The sequence below is a fragment of the Anabrus simplex genome, chromosome 6 (genome assembly GCF_040414725.1).
Source record: "Anabrus simplex isolate iqAnaSimp1 chromosome 6, ASM4041472v1, whole genome shotgun sequence".
NCBI classification, from domain to species: Eukaryota; Metazoa; Arthropoda; class Insecta; order Orthoptera; family Tettigoniidae; genus Anabrus; species Anabrus simplex.
Window position 1 is genome coordinate 41,098,014 of NC_090270.1, and position 22,352 is coordinate 41,120,365.

General features: G+C 37.9%; 1 protein-coding gene across 1 annotated transcript in view; it reads left to right on the top strand.

The window, feature by feature from the left end:
* LOC136876077 (condensin-2 complex subunit G2) overlaps nt 1-22,352 on the top strand; it is a 379,809-nt gene that overhangs the window by 257,571 nt on the left and 99,886 nt on the right. The window contains exons 15-16 of the mRNA XM_067149716.2: nt 1,172-1,380; nt 7,713-7,900. Of these exons, the coding sequence (XP_067005817.2) occupies nt 1,172-1,380; nt 7,713-7,900 (397 nt within the window). The remainder of the gene's footprint in view (nt 1-1,171; nt 1,381-7,712; nt 7,901-22,352) is intronic.

Sequence of the window (22,352 nt, forward strand, 5' to 3'; positions counted from 1 at the left end):
CGTTGTGAATGTAAATAATAGAGTTGGTAACTAGGTTTTGAGATCACATTCTGCCGATATAAGTCAATATGAATGGCAATTAGGCATTGGTTGGATGTCTGTGTTTCAGCGCATAACCACCAGACAGAGTCAAATCGGCCAAAACGACAATTTAGAAGTAAAGCATTGTGGAGTATAATTTTGTGTAAGTGAGCTTCCTATACAATGTAGATGACTTTAGCAATATTTCAAGCTTGGTTTTTATGCAAGTGTGATAAACGGATATAACTTGAAAACAATATTCTCTCACCCATGGGTAACTAATGCAAATATCGAGCTTGAATTATTATCATTATTATTATTATTTTACGATTATTATTATTATTATCATTATTACTTGTATGTATGGCTATGAAGTGATGTACATCCATTAGTATTATTATTATTTACGTAGTCGAATGATCGTATTGTGTGTAAGGTTATCATGAAACATGTGCTGTACATAGACATTTATATCAGTTCAATTAATGTAAGAACGTGTATATAATTTATTCTTACCTGTATATATAATTTGTAATCCATAATTGTGAAGCACGCTGTAACTTTCAGAATGGTAATAGGCACTAGAACGATTGAGAATATTCTTTACATTATAATCTATGTATTAGGCACTGTAGAATTTTCACAAAGGTATTTCTTGTAACGTATGTTTCTGGAAGCCTTGCGAGGATATGTATAAGGAGACGATCTTGACGGCAAGAGTTATTGGTTGACGAGTTATTGTTCAGTAGAGTTATGGTGTAGCAAGAATATATCTCATGTGACATGCAATAGTTGCAGTCTCCATATTGAAGTGACAGTCAGCTGTTTTTAAAATGGCAGCTTTGTGATGTAAGTGTTTTGTTTGAGACAGCAGTGATTAAGGTTATGTGTGTGTTTAATTTGTAAATAGATGTGAATAAAATAATTGTACCAACTGACAGAATCTCGTGTGCATTTGTGTGGATACGCTAGTTTCGATATGAGATATATAGTTCCCTTGTTAGTTTAAATGTATAAAATATATAATAAACAATGCCACAAAACTAGTTACAAATAGAGGTTTGTAGAGGTGCGTAGTTAAATTCACAGGCTGAACTCCTAATGGTATAGCAGTCTATAATGAAGACTGATGGTTGTATGTATGTTTCAGGTGTTTGATTCGGGCTGTACCTGAAGAGATTCCTAGTGATCCCCATCGGTCAAGTAATGTGGGAGCGAATCCCTTCTCACGCCAGCCTCTTCCTATCATTATGGTGAAGGACATACTGGAAGTTGCTGCCAACATGGTTGCTATTGGTCATATTGATGAGATATTTAGTTGTGAAGCTGGCAGATTCTGCTTGGCAATGCTTCGTACAGGTATATGGCATACATTTTGAATTAGTTTGTGATCTAGGCTATTTTTCTTTCACACGTCTAAATTAACTTTGGTTCAAAAGGTATTTTCTAGTGGCTTAACTTTTCATTAACACATCAAAGATTTTCTGCAATGCAAGGTTGGGTGAGGGCAAGGATTGGAAGGTGGCGGCTGTGGCCGTAATTAAGGTACATTCCCAGAATTTGCCTGATGTGAAAATGGAAAACAACCCTTTCAGGGATGCTCACGATTGGATTTGAAACCACCATCTCCTGAATGCAAGCTCACAGCTACGAACCACACGGCCAACTCATTTGCTGGTTTGAATGCTGTATAAATTGATGTGAAAAGTATCAATAAAGAAAAAAGAAAGTAATTGAAGGAATATTGTAGAGATTGTAGTGTGTGTTTTTGATGTGGATCTTTAAAATCACTTCAGCAAAAGAATCGTATAAATATACAGTGACCGAGCTCGATAGCTGCAGTCACGTAAGTGCGGCCAGTATCCAGTATTCGGGAGATAGTAGGTTCGAACCCCACTGTCGGCAGCCCTGAAAATGGTTTTCCGTGGTTTCCCATTTTCACACCAGGCAAATGCTGGGGCTGTACCTTAATTAAGGCCACGGCCGCTTCCTTCCCACTCCTAGCCCTTCCTTGTCCCATCGTCGCCATAAGACCTATCTGTGTCGGTGCGACGTAAAGCAACTAGCAAAAAAAAATATATATATATATACAGTGAACTGTTGCATAATAAAACCTTGGTAAGTCTTATATAGATAGGAGGAGCAAGAAAAGGCTATTATGGACTTCTACTGTATTTGTGTTTTACAACATATTACTTAAAGTACATAGCCCTGCTGTACTTAATTCTCACAGGAGTGGGGGACCTTTTAGTCACAATCTGTCCTGATACACAAACCTGAACATTGAATAGTACCGTATTTACGTAAATAATCCCCGCCACCGAATAATCCCCACACCCTAACTTTAGCAAGGCTCATTTTGGAGGGGAAAAAAGAAAAAATGCCAGCATTGGCGCAAATAAAACCCGCACCCCAATTTTGTGCCTCACAATTTTTTTAAAAAGCTACGCGGGGATTATTCGCGTAAATATGGTATTTTCTATACTATTTAACTATAAATTTACACTCACTGACATATCAGAAGCACTGATAAATTGTCATATCACTTGCATTGCTGCAGGGAGCATCTTGCGGCATGTGAACCTGTTCATCTGATTCATGATCATCTCTTTGTCATCAGTTGCACTGGCATAATTTTCTCTGATTTCATCTAATTCAGTAATTTCTTAAGTGAGTTTAATCATACAGACATCAAGGATAATATGAAACGAGTAACATTTTCTGGAACTAAGGAATACAAGTGTAAGTGATGAAACCGATTGTTCTATACAAGGTTAAAGGCTTCAAGAACGCAGGTAACAAAACAAGTACTTTGCAAAACCAGCACATCAAGGATGGAATACCTGACAGATTAATGAACCCTAGCTGGAATGTGTAACGAAAATTTAACTTGTCTTTCAAGCAGTACTGAAAATGAATTGAAAAATACTCCATGAATGATCATAATGGGCAGGATTTGAGCCAGTGTACTGGGTAATTTTTAAAGGCAAAGGTGTTCAATGCAGATGACCACGCTCTTCTCCCACGTAAACATCCTGAACATTTCAACATGCATGGGAGACTCCTAGCTCTCATCCAGAGCTTTCTGAGTGAAACATTACAGCACGTGGTGGTCATTGATGGATGCATTACTTTTACCACCACATTCTCTGGTGTCCTGCAGGATAGTGTCCTAGGTCACCTTGTTTTTGCCCTGTTTATTGATGATCTCATTGTTTGTGTTTCCCAGAAAACAATCCACAACCTCTTTCCATCATTCGTCTGGGTCAGAAATTAAATGAATGAATGAATGAATGAAGCTTCCATCTAGCGATGAGGCTAGGAATTGTGCCGGCTGCTGAAACCTGTCACACTGTGTTTCCCAGGACTTGTGTGAAATTCTTCTCTTTTCATATGGTTGTAAAATCTTCAATCAAATTGACTCTCTCATAGACACAATCTACTTGCAAAAAGCTTGTGATTCATTGTCACAATGATGGGCTACATGGTGACTTAAAATTTATCCCTCCAGGTGTCCCACCATTTCGTTCACACTTCTTAAATCACCTGTATTTCACGAATATCACCTTCTGAACCAATCAATTTCAATTATTAATGATCAAAATGTTTTGAGAGCACATTTAATAGTAAATTATTATTTGTTCCCCACATAAACAGGATCACCCCACATGCTATATCTTGGTTTAATTTACAGTTTTTCTGACATCACAGATATAAATTCCCTGCGAGGATTCTATGTTTCGTGTGTTTTACCAGTTGTCGAATATGCTTCTCCAGTCTGGGGCCTGTTCCACAAAAGTATGGTCTTGTACATTACAAGTAAATTCTCTAGTAACTTGTACAAATACCAGAGTTTCTGTTCCACAAAAGAATTTTCTACAGTTGTACTTTACTACTCCATACTTACAAATTACTAGTGAATTTTTATAGGCGTGTTCCACAAAAGTACTAGTACTTGTAACTTACTAGCGAATTGAGAAGAATTCTCTACCAGTGAAAGGATAATAATATATAAATGTACTAGTGTTATTTAAATACGCTTATTTTGGATACATTTTGATAAATATGTGGTCTAGCAGTAGTGATAGTGATGGTGATGAAAATGAAAACTATCGTCTGTACAGGGAAAGAATAAACTTCCAGTTTAACACTGTATTTGAATACAATGAACGTTTTAGGTTAAGCACAATATAGTGGAAGAACTTTTGATAGATATTGGCCATAGCTTAAAATATCCTACGAACAGAAATAAATCTCTCTCTGCTAAACAACATTTACTAACAACATTACATTGGCTAGGAAATGGTGGTCAGTACCATGGTACTGCAGATATGCTTGGGATGGCAAAATCGTCGGTCTGTGGTAGCTGCAATAAATGATATAAAATTTCCTCAAATTGTTTGTTGGCCTGAAAATACTGAAAAAAACATATTCCAAGAAGGACATTCCTGGAATCATTAATGAGCAGAATATCTCTTACATACGTCCAACTTTTCCCCTCAAAAGCTCCATGAGCTTTTCCCAAGTCAAATATTTCCATCCAACCATTTATTTTGTCTTGTTTTTTCAGACTCTCGCTGAATCCACCGAAACAAATATCTTTCCTACCTTCTATTTCCTTCAAAATGAATAACTTTGTTTCTCTTGACATCATTTTAACAATTCATGCAGAGTTTGCAATTTCGTAACAATTAAGTTTGGCGGCCGAATATCGGTATTAGCGGCATCTGATTCCTAATGACAGACCAAGGTATAATAGGTATGTTAGACTCTCGTAGAACATACGCGAGGATCGCGGAAGAACAGAATGGGTGATAATAACGGAGTAATTTCCTATCATCAAAGAAATAAACTGAAAAATAACATCGTAGCATTAAAAAATTCACAGGAATATTAGTTCTTTCAATCTTTGCTGCATAAGTTACAGTAAAATACGATATTACGATAAATGAGGCAAGCATAACCTAATTCAACGAATGGAATACGAAGATAAACAGCTGATTCATGCTATGGCGTAGTATGTTTATTGATATGTCGTCACTTGTAAAACTTGTAACAATTCACTGGTAATATACAAGAGACTATCAATCTTTTGTGGAACAGAAATGTACAACTCCATACATTACAAGAACCCACACTAGTAACTTGTAATGTACAAGACCATACTTTTGTGGAATAGGCCCCTGGTCTGTTTCTTCTCCTTCCGATCTTAACCACCTTGATGGTGTACGATCTTCTTCTGTGCAATCATCAGAGCCATGGTCCCAGTCTGAACTTGAGTACTTATCAAGTGCTTGGAAAATTAAACCTCAGAACTCTTTCAATCTGAAGGAGAGTAGCCGGCCTAAATCTACTATACAAAGCAACTAATGGTATATTTAGGTGACTTGAATTAGTTTCCTTCTTCCCTCTCCTTCCTGTAATACCTGAATTAAGCCCATTTTCCATATTCTGTACTCCCCCTCCCTCTTCCAAAGAGGCTATCTCAGAACGTATTCCAGCTGTGTATATAACCCTACATCTCAATGGGAACCTAGATAGTATATTTCTATCATAACCTTTCCTCTGCCATGATATTTCTTACATATCTTAGCTTCATTTTTGCTTCTAGTTCTGCCCTGATCTTCTATTCTCTGTCTTTTTTTGTTGCATTCACATGAATGTTCCTTTCTTTGTCATTGTTTATGTCAGTATGTAAAATATAGCTTTTTAGTTGCATTAGGCTTGTACAGTCCATTCTGTTCGTGTTTGTGCTCTTTGTAAAGGTATATTTCCTAGATTAATTAATGAAAATATTTTATATTGGAGGTTTATTATAGATCTTCATAATTTGACACTATAGTATTTGTGATTTTGAATGAATAAATACTGTAATCGAATCAGACTTTCAACCTATTAGGTCGTGTTTCGTACACTTAGAACGTGTTGAAGAGATGTTAAGTACAGAACAAAAATGGCCAACCCACAACCTCCCGATTTCGCGTCGGTTGCTCTACCAATTGAGCCATGGTGGTAAATTAATTTATGTGTAGTGACCTGAGAAAAAAAGTGTGCATACAGTGCAAATCCTGTTAGGTCCAAAAAATGTATATGCAAGTTTCTTCCTTTCTCCTCAACTCTAAAGCTGGGTCCCCACTGATTAACATTTAACAACATGTTAAAAAAGACATGTTGAAATTGACATGTATGTGAACATTTTATTCATAGTTGACAACCTGTTAACTTGATATGATGAATTTAACATGTTGGCGTGTTTTCCGGTGGGATTGGAAAACATGTTAAATCAATTCATTGTTTCTGTGGTATTGGCATGACTTTGGCAAAGTTTGTATAGGAAAAACTACATTAAAACCATGCTCAGACATTCTCAGAAAGTTTTTAAATCCAGACATGTCTTCTACTTCAAGCTCATTCAGAATTTCATCCACATTATGCCTTCTGTGCAGATATTGTCGTGCCCATATTATCCTTTCCTTCCTTCTCAAGAAGGGCCGATGATCTAGATGTTAGGTCCTTTCAAACAAGCATCATCGTCATCATCATCATCCTTCTCAAAATCGTATAAAAAGCAACAGTGGCAATAACAAAGGCCAAATCTTTATCTGAATCCATTGTCCTTGTTTGAAAATGCAAGACACCACCTGACAGTATTAACACAAACTGATATGATGAAATAGCTGTGTACAAACAAAGGAAGTCAAGTTTAACATGCTTATGAATGTGGACACAATGTTAAATGAAACAGTATTTAACAGTTAACATGTTGGTGGTGTCACCAGTTAACATTTAACATGTTGTTAAATGTTAATCACTGGAGACTGGCCTTTAAGTTGGTGGGGAACATGCATGTCTTCCAAGCATTTCTATTCTTTGGCCAGCAGCTTCAAGTGGTAATAGGTGTGCTTGCCTTTACTGTTGTCGATAAATTGCACTCTAGGTCTTCCTTTTCTCCTTATACCTTTCATTTACCCTTCAGACAGGGTGGTGCACCAGTCAGAATGACAAAGTAAGTAGCAAACGAAGAAGCTATTTCTTCTTTTGTTCAAGGTTTCAACCAAGGTACATGTCTTATTTGCTCTTCAGAAAACGTTCTCGTTTATGACTCTTATCTGTCCAAGGTATTCTTAATAGTCGATGCCAGCACCACATCTCAAAGGCCTTGAATTTAATCACTTCTGCTTTTTTGCATGGTCCGTGTTTCTGAGCCATAGCCATTTACAAATCATTTAACAAAGTGTTTTTATACCTCGAAGCAGATGGTCGTAGATGTTAATAGAGACTTTTTTTGAGAAAGCTCCTTTAGCCTCTGCGATTCGGGCACTTACTTCTCTTGTACATTTTCCATCAGATGTTGTCAGACTTCCTAGATATTTACTTGATCTATTTTTTCTTCATTCATCAGCACTTTGGCTGTGTGGTAATTATCCATTGTATAGGTCATTATATTGATAAAAAGAAATTTAGATGTAATTACTGGGCATTTTGAAATCCGATCCTCATTTCATGGAATTTGTTTAAGTAGCGTATGTATTTGCTGAGCCAAAAGGGTAATTTTCCTAAAATTAAGCTGGTGAAAGGTGTTCCTTCCAAACAAAACTATTAGATTAGAAATGATCTGTAGTGTCATAAATGACTGGTCATGCTTTTATTTTGCATTTTGTATAAATTTGAACTTTTTTCCCTCTCCTCAGGTTGCAAGATGATGTTTGTCCGTTCTGTTACACGGTACCTCAGTGTTTTTATGGTGTATCTCAAACATTATCATAAACAAGATAAGCTGAATTTGTTCAGATCGGTCACGATTACAATTGTCATGGAGATTTTGAACACCTTTGCAGAAGTGCGGTACGATCTGAATACAGTCCAACGATTACTGGAGGTGGGTACTTCAGAGTGACAGAAGATCTTGAAATCATACGAGTGTAGTTGTGTAATATTGATATATAACATTTGATAAACATTCCTCTATTTGTATTTGCTGCATTTACTCGTGCATTGTTTACTACTACTACTACTACTACTACTACTACTACTACTACTTTTTCTTTTTTTAACCCCTTTGCTTACTATATAAACATGTGCTCTGAACCTTTGATTTACCATTTAAATTATGATGCAAATGAGGTTCATACATGGCTGTATCTAAATATTGATATCTCCGTAACTATTTTCTCAAATAATGTGAAACTGGTACATAAATACAGTAGAAGTCCGTTATAGCGAGAATTCATAACAGCGAAAAATTTGCTCGCAATAACGTATTGTCGTTATATCCGATTTTTTAATAAAAGTCGGAAAACCCCCCATGCACATTAAAATCAGTATGAAACGGCAATCAGTTTGTTCAAAACTTGCGTTTCCGCAGATGATAACCACACTACGGCTTACTTGTTTGTTATTTTTCGTAATCCGATACTACGTGAAAGTATGTTTAGTTTCATTCTGAATAAAACATAGTACTGTATTTCTCCAAATCCAAGATGAACCCCACTCTTTCCTTCACAAAATTTAAATCAGGCTCAAAAAGAACTTTGTAAAATCATATGAATGCCTTGTTGTACAGTAGACCTACTCATTTTTAGATGCCGAGCATTGACTTTCGTCTTTTTTTGCGGGTGCACAATTATTCTTCATTTCCGCGGGTTTAAGGACCATTAACTTAACATCGGCATCATAATACTGAATAGAACCCGTTGAAAATTTTCCGGCAATACCTATTCCATGCATCTCTACAAGAAATTGTTCTTGCTGTCTATAAAACTGTTACTTTTACGCAGCATCAGATATAACCGGCTACCGCTACACGCACGTCTCACTTGCCGGGTTCGGCCAAATTCAGCGGCTAGCGATATATAGGCCTAATCGCGGATGTTGAAAGTCAGCGAACGAGTTTATATCGCCACGGTATGGCCATTTCGCCCTTGCGTTTTTCGTGCACACACCTCACAATTTCATCTTCGACTTCTTTAAAGCGTCCTTGTTGCGGAGCACTGAATGCATTTTTGTACAGTGCGCATTTTTTTAGCTCTTTGTATTCACACTAACATCAAATATTGGCTTTGCTTAGGCCTATGCCGTATTTTCTTGCAGCTACATAATTATTCTACATATCCGAGTGTTTAATAACCATTAACTTAAAATTGGCATCATAATATCGACTAGAATCCGTTGAAAATTTGCCGGCAGTACCTTTTTCACGTATCTTTACAATACGACTATCTATCACGAAAATATTCCTGTTGTCTATAAACATTAATTTTACTATGCGTCGAGTACAATAGACGCGTTATAACTCTGCCACTGAGTAGCCATGGCTTTTCTAAGAATTCGAAGGGTCGCATGTTTTGATGCCATTCTGCAGATTTGAGAAAAACTCAGGCACTGTACAACCGGTTGTCGCGGCTAGCGATGTATAGTAAAGACGCGGTCGTTTATTGTCAACAAGTTCTGTGCGCGTGTGAAAAGAAGCAGCATGGATACCGTGGTAGTTGTAAATGGTATCCAGTAACTTACTGTTAGGCCGCGAATGCAACAACCCTTGTGTTTTCATATGAGATTCTGAGGAAGAAGGTCTTGGATTCGGAGAAATACGGTATCACTTCAGAGATTTCTGTGGCAAACACCTCAGCTTTCTTCTTCAAACAGCGTCACCTTAGCTAACCGTATATGTATCATGAAAACATATTTGAAACGCATGTAGAGAAATAACCTCCTCGCGAAAAATTTACATGAAAATTGCCGTAACTAGACGCGAGAAGATATGAAATATCCTCTGAAATCAGTGATGTACTCTGCCATATCTTGAGATGTACCACATTCTTACTTAATTTCCGTAATAACATTAAAATTGAGATCTCGTTTACTTCCGTCTTTACTTTTAACGAGTTAACAGCTGCTATCGGCCACGTTATTTACGCATTTATTACGAAAACGTGTTATCCTCTTTCATTTCGAATTTTCTCTAGAGAACAGCAGTCGATGGGTATTATTAATCAACTCCAACATCACCTTTGAATGTCAACGAGAGAGCTCGCAAATGCACAAAGTGAGAAAACTATACCATACCGAAGATGATCGATCGCATTTTGTTGCAAACGTTTCAGTTTTCTTATTGAAACAGCGTCACGTATCCTAACTTAACCGTACTATACGTATGATGAAAACACACTTCAAGTGCCAGTAGAGAAATTATAACTTTCTCGCTATACTTTTTCATAATAGCCTTTCCGTAATTTAACCAGACGCGACAAAATATAAACTAACCTCTGAAAACAATTAAGCACTCTGCCATATCTCGAGGTGTATCCCATTCTTACTTAATTGCAGTATTTGGCCTCAAAAGTAAGCAGTCGTTTAATCAGCCCTAATTTTTAACGAGTTAACAACCGTTATCGGACACGTTATTTACGCATTTATTACGAAAATGTGTTCTCTTTCATTTCGAATTTTCTTTACGGAACAACTGTCGATTGGTATTACTAATCGACTCTGACATCGCCTTCAAATGATGTAGATGTTGATTCCCGTAGGGAACCTAAAATATTTGTCCCGAATGAGTAAATTTATAATACCAATATAATGGTCCGTTATTGGACATTATAAATTTTCCAGCTAACTCATTCTTGGTTGCCTGCGTTTCGTTAGCACACGAGGGCGAAACGCAGGCAACCAAGAATGAGTTACCTGGAAAATTTATAATGTCCAATAACGGACCATTATATTGGTATTATCGCCTTCAAATGTCGACGAGAGAAATCGCTAGTGCACATAGTGAGGAAACGATGCCGAAAGTAATCGATCGCATGCAGTATCATCGCTGGGGTGCATAAATATCGGTAACGGGAAAAAATCGCGCACGCTTTATTGCTCGTAATAACGGATGCATCAGTGACAGGGTTCTCGCTGTAGCCGAAGGGCGATACACAGTTTAATATAGGATTTTCGAAGGGACAGGAAAAAGGCGTCGCTGTAACGGAGTTCTCGTTATATGCCGTACTTGCTATAGCGGACTTCTACTGTACTTAGAATTAAACAATCCCCCACTGCGGTTCCGGTCTAGAATTCTACCATCTCATTAAGGCAAACTGGGTTTGATTCTTGGCACCAGCAATAGTTTAGATATACAAGGAATCTTGGAATGGCGTTAACCATGTGCCGTGAAGACAATTATGGACCTGCTGCGAGTAGTACCACCTAACAAAGAACCAAAACTGCAGTTGCTGTCCTCCCGTCATCTTCAGGTCATGAGCCGGGCAGCACCCGCCTTCTTCTCCAAAGGTCAACACAGTACAAATAACTATTTCAATGACAGTTGCTACATTACAGTTCAAAAAATATACCATCGGAAATAACGCAGTACAAATAACTATTTTAGTGAAATTTGCTACATTACAGAAAAAAAATATATACTGTAGGAAATAAACTCACTTATAGTTGCGTTTCTATGAGTTTCGACTTGACTGTTAACCGGAAGACAGACATTGGTGTCAAATTGTTACGAGTACAAACAGCTGATTCATAACACACAACACGAACGGAAATGTATATACTCGAAATTAAGTCCAGAATTAATTATTTTTTGTAGTAACATGCATAACTCACATAAGATTGTGGCTTGTTGTTTTAAGGGACCTAACATCGAAGGTCATCGGCCTCACATAAGATTAACAGTAACACGTAACATATTTAGGATAAGGCTATAAGATAAAAACAGATCAATGCTCGAACAGATAAAATTGCAAGAAAATGAAATTTCTACTCACCATCTAGAACAGCTCACATTGCTAATCGATTCAAGTACTCCTGAGGAAGGGAAAAATCCTACAACGGGAATATACCACTCACTCATTTCTGAATCCCTACCAGCATTGTTATAGTTTGTTGGGGTTTCACTCTCACTTGACCGTAACGAGATTATAATGTCTTCAACATTAATCGTCTGTTATACTTTCACTCTCCCAAACTTCAGTTATCCTCCGAAGACCTTTAAAAGTAGTTAGTGGGACGTAAAACAAATAACATTATTATTATATTATTAAACTTCAGTTATCTCAGATTGTGTCTTCAACCTGCACTTACACAGCCTATAGCTTCCCAAAGAAGTCTTTCAACTTCCAAAACTGTGAAGAGTTGGTTATTCGCAGCTACATAATCCTTCAGTTGGGCCCAAATCAATTCTATGGCGTTAACATGGCAAAGGTATGGTGGAAAGCAAACAACTTTATGCCCATGCCTCCTGGCTATTTCATCCACCATGTAAGCTGGGTACTAGGGCTTGTTTTGTTTCACAACATGCATGTGATCCCCTCTTCCTTATGTCATTGCTAACCGAAATATTCTGCTCCTTCAAGCACTCAATCAACTCATTATTTCTAGCCGCCGTTGTTGGTGACCGAGTGATCTGACAAACACCCCGAAAAGAACTGAGCACAATACAACACACAGCTGATAGCACGTGGTTACAGTAAACAACAGATCGACAACACTGATAACCAGAACTGGAGTCTAACTCACTCTTATCAGACCGATCGGCTGCCTATGATTGGCTGTTTATTAATTCACTTGGCCTCCGCCAAAAGGCAGCGCTTAAATGTCAAGTCAAAACTCATATCTGTTTGTCTCATCACACCACGTTTTGCCAAAAGTCATCACCGGGAAATTGATGTAGAATGTTTTTAGCCGTAAGTTCAATGTTTGTTTTAAAAAATAGGGCTTACCCCAGGAATTCCCAAAAATTGCCCTTTTGTAGGAATATCTTCTAATGCACACATAGATTTTCACTTCCACTCTTCTACTTTGTTTTTTGTTACGGTGCGCGGGAACATTTACAGTCGCAATATTTACTACCTCTGCTTCGTCACTCATGTCATTATCGCTAACTTCACTAAGTACAGATAAGTTGTCTTCATTACTACATTCACTAGAAGAACTTTCAGATGTAACATCATCTTCATTACGGTCACTATCTAGTAAGATATCCACAACTTCCCGCTCGGTTACAGCTTTGCGCACGCTCTTCTTTACTGACTGAATAATTGCAACAGTAGCTGTTCAGCTATCTTCAAATACAGCGGTTATTCACCGAAAGATAATGTAAATACAGAGATACGAGGCTTCCTTGTAATACTGCGTTGCCCCGTCGAATCGGCGGCTACGGAAGTCGAGTCCAAGGTAGTGCACCCATCGATTCGGCGGTTAGGTAAGTCAAGGGGTTAGAGGAAAAGCTACTAAAATATGTACAGTGTAAATATAATTTTACTGTGGGAGTGTATATGACTCATTTTTTGCATGCGATATTTATGAATATGGGAGGTGCACAAGGGAAATTGATGATTATTATTATTATTATTATTATTATTATTATTATTATTATTATTATTATTATTATTATTTATAAATGTTGAGTTCAGACAGTACACAAGTATGATATAACCAGTGAAGTAACAAAGTTGCTCAGTCCTCACTTAGTAGAGAACAACCTGTCTTGAGTTAGTACCATGTTAAATCACTAGGGGGGGGGGGGGGGGGCAGTTTTCATGAAATCATCAAGCATAGAATAAGTTTTCTTAAATATAGCATGCCTGCCAACTTCTACCGTTTATCCATAAAATTTACAGAAATTGCAGCATTTTACGATTTTACAGATAGGCGGTGTCATTTTACGACTTTGCGGACAAAAATTTGAAACGTTAACATCAGATAATCACTCCACTTCCATACAATCGATTGTTTGCGTGGGTTGAAGGCAAGTCCACAATATTAAAATTATAAAATCCTTTTAATAACAACCACCTACTCAATACAATACATTACTCATTGAATTATAAAATAGTCATGAGGTGTCTTATGAGATTAATTACATGTAAGTCCACAATAGTCGATAACTCATTCTTTGATATGATTGGTATTTTTAACCGTGTGATGTTTGTGTCGTTACTGGAATTGAATTTAAACCCGGGATAACAGTGTGAAATAGAGATGGGTAATCTGATTCATTTAGAAGAACCAATTCATTTGAAACAATTCACGCAAATGATTCGTTAATTCGATTACCGAAAGCGAAACCATTGACTCAGAAGAACCATTCCATTATGTTCTTTGTAACTGCCACTGCTTTACAAATTTACAAGTTACAAGAAGTGAAATGTTGATGGTAATCGCTAGCATTTTAACAAGAGTAATATCCTTTTTAGAGGTTACAGCCGAAAAATGCTACACCACTGTCTGACTAATCCTTTCCAAGCGTAAGTAGGTTAGGAACTGCCGATGCTTAACTGTGATTTTAAGAAAGTAACACACATTCCTCAAAGCTACCATTCCAAACGATACAACAATCCAATTTGAAATTTATAACAGATATGAACATTTTTGTGGCAATTCGAAAGTGAATATTGACAGCAGCTCACCAACAGTTCTTTACTTTTAAATTTTTTTAGTGAAGAAATATTTTGTAAAATATCTGAAACCAAATGTAAACGTGATCACCTGACTGTGATATAATCAACCATGACGAAGTAACTGCTACGTTACGGTTTTTTTGATCTTTGATTGTTCTTATCAACATTCCTTTTGATTTTCATTAAGTTCACAAGGTACTCAATAGATAGCAAATTTAGGCAGGTCACTCACTCACTCTCTGCAGAAGGCAGTGCAATAATAGGAAACAAATCTCTGCCAGGGCTGAGAACGAGAACGGGGAAGCTTCCATGTTCCAAACTTTAGTTCACAGTACTTCACGATAATGGGAACGGGAACCTTGAAGTAAACTTAACCTAATATTTCGCAACGAGCTGGAAGTTGAGTGTATATTACAGTTCTGTGAAGTGACTTGAAATGACGTGATAATTTCTTATTTAAAAAAAAAAAATTCCTGGTAGGTTAGGAGTATTTGACTTGTGAAGCGGACTTTCAGTTCAGGTTAAATAAAAAATAACAGTCGTTCTTCACAACTTGTCATTGATTCAAAAATGGTGGATGCCCGATTTGGCGATATGAATCAGAATGAACGAGAAACCAAGGAACGAGGTGTGGCTGCCATCTCGTGGTAGATGAAGAATGCAATACTCTAAAGAAGGTTGTGGTTGGTACAGCAGAAAAAGTATGTGGGCGACAGAGTCAGATAAGAAAACCTAAAAAAACTGCTTGGTGAAATGATGATATCAGAAGGCTATCAATGACAGAAACCGTGCAAGAAGATCCTTATATCAAGCAAGAACACGGGGAGATCAACATGAAATAGAGGAGAAGCTGTCACTTTACAGGAAGAAAAAATTACAGGTCAAACAGTTGGTTGTAGCTGAAAAGCAGAAATGCAAGGAAGATCTAGCTACCAAAATAACACAGGATGGAAATTAAAAAAACTGTTATACAGTATTGTTAAGAATAGAAGAACTCAAAATGAATCTATCCAATCTGTAGAATTTCCTAATGGTGAGGTGACTGGGGATAAGACAAATATTACAGGTGTTCCAAAGGCACTTTGAAACTTTGTTGAACTGTTATGAAAATGTAACTCCATTAGACGACGAACCTTATGATTTTGGCAGCACAAATACCACTAGTCTGACATGGTTGGAAGTAGAGACAGCAGTATCTAAGCTGAAAAACAACCATCAACTGGATCAGATGAATCAAGTGTTGAGCTGATCAAAGCACTAGGAGAGGTAGCACAACAGTGGATGTACATGGTACTAAATAGGATCTGGAAAGAGAATGGAATACCCAATGACTGGAAGCAAGGAGTCATCGGGTGGTATGAATAAAACCTGAGTTCTTACTCAAAGTATATACTTATGAGTATGAGCACTTGGTAGGAGTATATTCTTAGCCCAAGTAGTATGTACACCGCCTGTGGGTGGAGGACGCAGGCGAAGAATACACCCACGGTATCCCCTGCCTGTTGTAAGGGGCGACCAAGGGATGATTGTCTTGCAACCATGAAACTACTTGTGACTAGTACCACCACGCGGAGAACATCATGGGTCGCTTCTAGTTGCGCGTAGTACCACTATATTAGGTACCAAATAGGTTTGTGATTAGTAGCACACAGGAGCACCGTGCAGTCGGCTTTTGCAGTACCTGTGATTAGTACCACCATATGGGCGGGACCATGGGATGATAGCTACCATGGTTCTGCCTTGCCTATGATTAGTACCCACTATATGAAGAACACCACAGGATAGGGGAAGGTCTCTGTGGTTAGTACTCTTATGTGCTGAACACCATAGGGTTGCGTTGCCTGTAAATGGCGTCACAATGTGAGAAAAACCATAGGTCTGTAGTATATGTCGAATTTCATAACCTGTGAGTAGTACCATAATGTGTGGAATACCGCGAGTCTCTGTTACTTTTGATTAGTACCGCAGCATGACAGATACCATGGTTGTACATTCCTAGCGATAAGCACCGTTATGAGGGGCCGATAACCTGGATTTTTTACCCCCTTTAGACTGCAAGCATCATGGATGCAATGTTATCCTATAGCAGCAGTCCCTTGGTCTGTAATCATATTGTTTTACGTCAGAATCTGTGAATGTAAGGCATTGCGGGTCGCATCCACTGATTGTTTTAAATTCATCTCCATCCATTCATTCTTCGTCCTCACATTTTGAATTCTGGTCATTGGAGAATTTTGGACTTCTAATTTGTCATTTTTCCATTTCGTACCATTAGGGGCCGATGACCTCGAGGCCCCTTTAAACAGCAAGCATCACCATCATCATCATCATCATCATCAGTTGTATGTACTCCATTTGGTAAGAATAAGAAGGTTCTCCTACGGTGTAGTAGGTACTCAAGAGCACTGCCATGTGGATCGTTTGAAACTGACTAGGTACTCATGCTGCGTAAGATTGTCATCATACATAACCTCAACTACTGAGTTTCGATATCCTTACCATCTGAATGCATATCAAGTTGTACTTTACTCATAGCAATGGCAAATATTCCGACAATAACATTTTGCGCAAATTACAGCAGAAATCCGCTATAGCGAATACGGCATATAACGAGAACTCCGTTATAGCGCCGATTTTTTTTCTCTCCCTTCAAAATTCCTATATTAAACTGCGTATCGTCCTTCGGTTACAGCGAGAACCCTATCACTGGCATATCCGTTATTACGAGCAATTAAGCGCGTGCGATTTTTTCGATTACCGATATTTATGCACCTCAGAGATGATATTGCATGCGATTGATTACCTTCGGCATCATTTCCTCGCTATGTGCACTAGCGATTTCTTTCGTCGACATTGGAAGGCGATGTCGGAGTGGATTAATAATATCTGTCGACAGCTGTTCCGTAAAGAAATTTCAAAATGAAAGAAAACATATTTTCATAATAAATGCGTAAATAACGTGTCCGATAACGGTTGTTAACTCGTTAAAAATTAAGGCTGACTAAACGACCACTTAATTTTGAGGCTAAATACTGCAATTAAGTAAGAATGGGATACACCTCGAGATATGGCAGAGTGCTTAATACGGCATAGGCCTAACTAAAGCCAATATTTGGCATCAGCGTGAAGACAAAGAGGTAAAAAAATGCGTATTGTACAAAAAATGCATTCAGTGGTCCGCAACAAGGACGCTCTTAAGAAGTCGATGATGAAATTGTGTGCACGAAAACCACAAAGGCGGAATGGCCATACCATGGCGCAATAAACTCATTCGTTGACTTTCAACGTTCACGATTAGGCCTGCGCCGTTGAATTTGGCCGCACCGACAAGCGAGACGTGCATGTAGCAGTAGCCGGTTACCGTATATCTGACGCTGCGTAAAAATAACAGTTTTATAGACAGCAAGAATAATTTCCTGATGGATCGTTGTATTGTAGACGCATGGAATAGGTATTGCCGGAAAATTTTCAACGAGTTCTCTTCGGTATTATGATGCCAATGTTAAGCTAATGGCTCTTAAACCCGCGGAAATAAAGAATAATTGTGCAGCCGCAAAAAAAAAAAAACGGCGTGACGAAAGTCAATGTTCGGCGTCTAAAAATAGTCTAAAAATGTGTAGGCCTGTATGATTTTACAAACTTCTTTTTGAGCCTGATTAAAATTTCTTGAAGGAAAAAGTGGGGTTCATCTTGGATTCGGAGAAATACGGAACTATATTTTTTTCAGAATGAAATCAAACATACACTTTCACGTTTGTATCGGATTACAAAAAATAACAAACAAGTAAGCCATAGTGTGGACAATCTTTTACGGAAACTGGCCGGATCACAGTGGGGTAGCCAACCTGAAACCATCCGAACTTCTGCAATGGCACTATGCTATTCTGCAGCAGAGTATGCGTGTCCTGTCTGGTATAATTCAACATATGCCAAACAGGTGGATATAGCTCTCAATGAAACTTGCAGAATTATAACAGGTTGTTTGAAATCCACTCCAGTTGAATGGCTCTACCACCTTGCAGGAATAGCACCTCCTTCTGTTCGAAGAGAAATAGCTGCGAACAAGGAAAGAAAGACAGTGGAACAGGAAAGGACCCACCCTCTATATGGGCATGCACCGCATCTGCAACGTTTAAAGTCAAGGAAGAGTTTTCTCAGAACTTCAAAGGAACTTAGAACCACTACTGAAAAAGCCAGGTTGCAATTATGGAGGGCTACATCCTACCTTCCTCCTGGCTGGATAAGATTTTCTGAAACTCTACCTCCTGGTTACAATGAAGAATGGATGACCTGGAAGTCCCTGAATAGACTGAGATCTGGAGTTGGCAGATCCAAAGTTAATTTGGCAAGATGGGGCTATATAGATCAAGAAAAAATCCAATGTGACTGCGGAGAAGACCAGACAGTCCAACATATGCTCCAGTGTCGTCTATGTCCAGCCTCCTGCACAGAAGATGAACTATATCAAGCATCAAAAAATGCTTTGGAAGTGGCCAAGTTTTGGGCAAATGTAATATAGTAATTATAACTGTGTACAACATGTATGTTTCTGATACGAGAATAATAATCTGTGGAAACGCAAGTTTTGAACAAACTGATTGCCGTTTCATACCGATTTTAAAGTGCATGAAGGGGTTTTATTAAAAATCGGATATAACGACAATCCGTTATAGCGAGTAAATTTTTCGCGGTTATGAATTCTCGCTATAACGGACTTCTACTGTATTTGAGAATTAAATTTTGGGCCTTCCCCTAAACTACCATTTCATTCAGCGTGAGAAAAATTATTTATAGCCTAGATTGTAGTGGCTTATCCCCCCGACTTCACATACCGATTTTCATTAAATTCTCTTCAGCTGTTTTCTCGTGATGTATATACATACATACAGATAGACAGACAGAAATTACGGAAAAGTAAAAAAGTGTAGTTCCCTGTTCCTATGGACATGACCGATAAAGAAATACCATTCTTTTTAAATTCCGAGCAATGTGTAGACAAGACGTTTATTTTATATTGAGCCCAATTGGCTCATAGCATTGTCTTTAGAATATGATAATTTAATATGGCATACAAGGGAATGAAACACAGTTACATTATAGGCCGGATGTGTGGCGCCATTTCGCTTGCACAAGTTTAAAGACGAGTTCCACGTGTCAGGGTCATTTGATGATGAAATGGGAAGCACTGGAATATTCCATGAGACGTGTGACCAAGGTCACAAAATTTTAAGTTGGTAACACTTTCAGGCAGCAAATAGCAGTATAGCAAGTTTGGAATGGTGGGAGTAAATTAAAGATGGATGCTGTCTAAATGACCTTTAAAAATAATTAAATCCACCAGGGGATAAGGTGAAAACAATATTGAACTATTTTGAGGATAATAATTAAAGACGGCATATTTGCAACAACCTATTGGAATAAATAATTGCAGGCATATGTGACGGGACGTTACATCATTGTTAATGGGGTTCCCCGAGCTCCCTATCTAGGATCCGGCGTGCCTGAAGAGGACGCGAGCCGCTAAGAACAGTCACTCTGCTACGGAAATTTGGACGGGTCGGACGCATCGTATATGTGGTTCATGAGGAACCCTAATCTGGAGCATTCTTTAGTCCGCTAATTGGTAGTCGATAGCATACTACGGGCAAAATAGACTACGTTGTTAATTCAATAACGACCAGAATCTGGTAAAACTCAAGAAAGTGATTTTTACGATATTATCCGAAAATAGGATCGGAGCGAGGTCGAAAACAAGGACGCTTTTCAGTGCCACGTGAAACTCGCGGAAAAAAGAGCAGAGACAAAGTGTTTACTACAATTGTGAATAAGTGTTTGTGTGTTAGAATAACTTAATTATATCTGTGTTTTTTTTCTTCATATGTGTTTTAGTGTATTCAGAAGTGAAGTTGTGTAAAGTCATTTAAGTTACAAATGAAGACCATGGTGATGAAGAATGGTATTGGTTCAGGTATTGAGGCCGTTAGAATGATGGCTTAAGCACATCATGGGGCCGACCTGAAACCATGAGGCCGTGGAGCTGAGTATGGAGCATCACCGAGTCGATAAGTAACCTGATTCATTATATCTGGCATGTGCATGATTAGCTGTTAATGTGTAAATAAATGAATGCATGGTTATTCGTTTATTTTCTTTCTAGTACTGTAGCAAGGATAGTCAGATTTTTAGGTAATTTATACTGATGCCTAGGGGGGAATAAATCTGGTGATATTACAGCGTGTGTTGAGATGGTCTTCGCGAGTGAGGAAATAATGTGTGTAAATAATGATCTTCTATCACGTGTGTGAAATAATGAGTTTTCTTAGTGCGCGATCTTCTAATAAATACTAACGTGTGTGTGTGTAAATATTTAATGAGTTAGGAGGCATCAGTAAGATATTAGTCAGAGGGAGCAGATAGTTTAATTGGCATGTCGCATGAAAAGTTCGTCAAGAAAATTTTCACTGACCCAAGATTCGAACCCGGACTGTCTGGCACATTACAGTGGGATTTTGGAAAATATATGTCATCAGTAAGTAACGTGCACCGTTAATCAATGAGAAAATTTTGTGCTGTAGGGAATAATTGTCATCCTAAAGTTTTTCCGAGAAGTAGTTAGCTAGTGTTGAAGTAGGGACCTCTAAGACACAAAATGCCGACCGTAAGAGTCGAACCAATGATTGTGTAGCGCCACATGTGTGTAAATACCGGCATAATGATATACGTGGTCCTGATAATGGAGTGAGAAATGTAGAATAATACGTGAAATATGAAATGAATAAAACATATTGAGAGTGTTATATATAATTAGTAACTGTTCGCACAGACGCATGATATTGTGGAGGAACATATGGCTTCATTTAGAGTAGAGAGAGAGAGAATCTAAGTGGGTGCGGACAAGTTAAATGCCGTGTTAACGAAATGAGCCGGGGCGTGAGATAAGGCTACAGACCGGGTCGGCGCGTTGTGTATTAGAGGGAGCCTTGTAATGTTGGTAGGGTCTTATAAGTAACAAAATATCGCATTCATCCGTAAGAAAAATTCTGTTTGTGGAACTCAGGACAGCACAATTAGATTAAATAATGATAGCTAGACTTCGTGACAGATCATTGCGGCAAGTGTAGTGATAGGTCACTGTAATGATGCCATGTTGAGGGTCGGAGTTCGTTGCCCGGCCGAGTCAGTGGATAAGGATTTCCCCTGTGACTATATGATTGTATTATGTTGTGTTTGTTATATTATATGTTCTTCAGTGTATGAGCAATGCAAATTCTGTTTTGCAGTTGCAATATATTTTTTTTTTTGTTTTGATGTTGAATTCAGTTCATGAGGTTGTATGTACTTGTGACAGTGAGGTTCTAACCCTTGTCTGTAAATTCAGTGTAGGTTAAGGTGCATTATCATTGTAGTGTAGGTCTTGCTACAGGGTAGGATATGTTTTTGTGTTAATAAACAGCTAATTAGGCATATGCGAGATATTTTTAATTTTAGATGAATCGGTGAATTAACTTAATTTAGTTATGTCAGGGTTACTATCGATTTCGTGCGTACGTTCCATATTATCGGCATTCATATGAGTGGAGGATGGTATTGAGAAAGAATAAGTAAATAGTTTCGGACTCAAATAATAATTGGGATTATTTATATAAATTTTTGTGATGAATAATTTTAAGATATATCGAATTCTTGATTAATTTACCAAATATTACAAACGTAACTGGATAAAATTTTGATTTTAGAGGTAACAAATTCTACTGACGTGATGGTCATGAATTTAGTGAAAATCAAATGAATTTAATGAATTTAATTAATTCAAATGACAAGTTCATGGATTACACGGCGGATGTTGTGCTTAATGATTTTACATAACCTCATGCATTTTTTAAATGGAAGGCTATAATCAAGTAGATAATTTGGTAATTAGTAATTGCAATTACA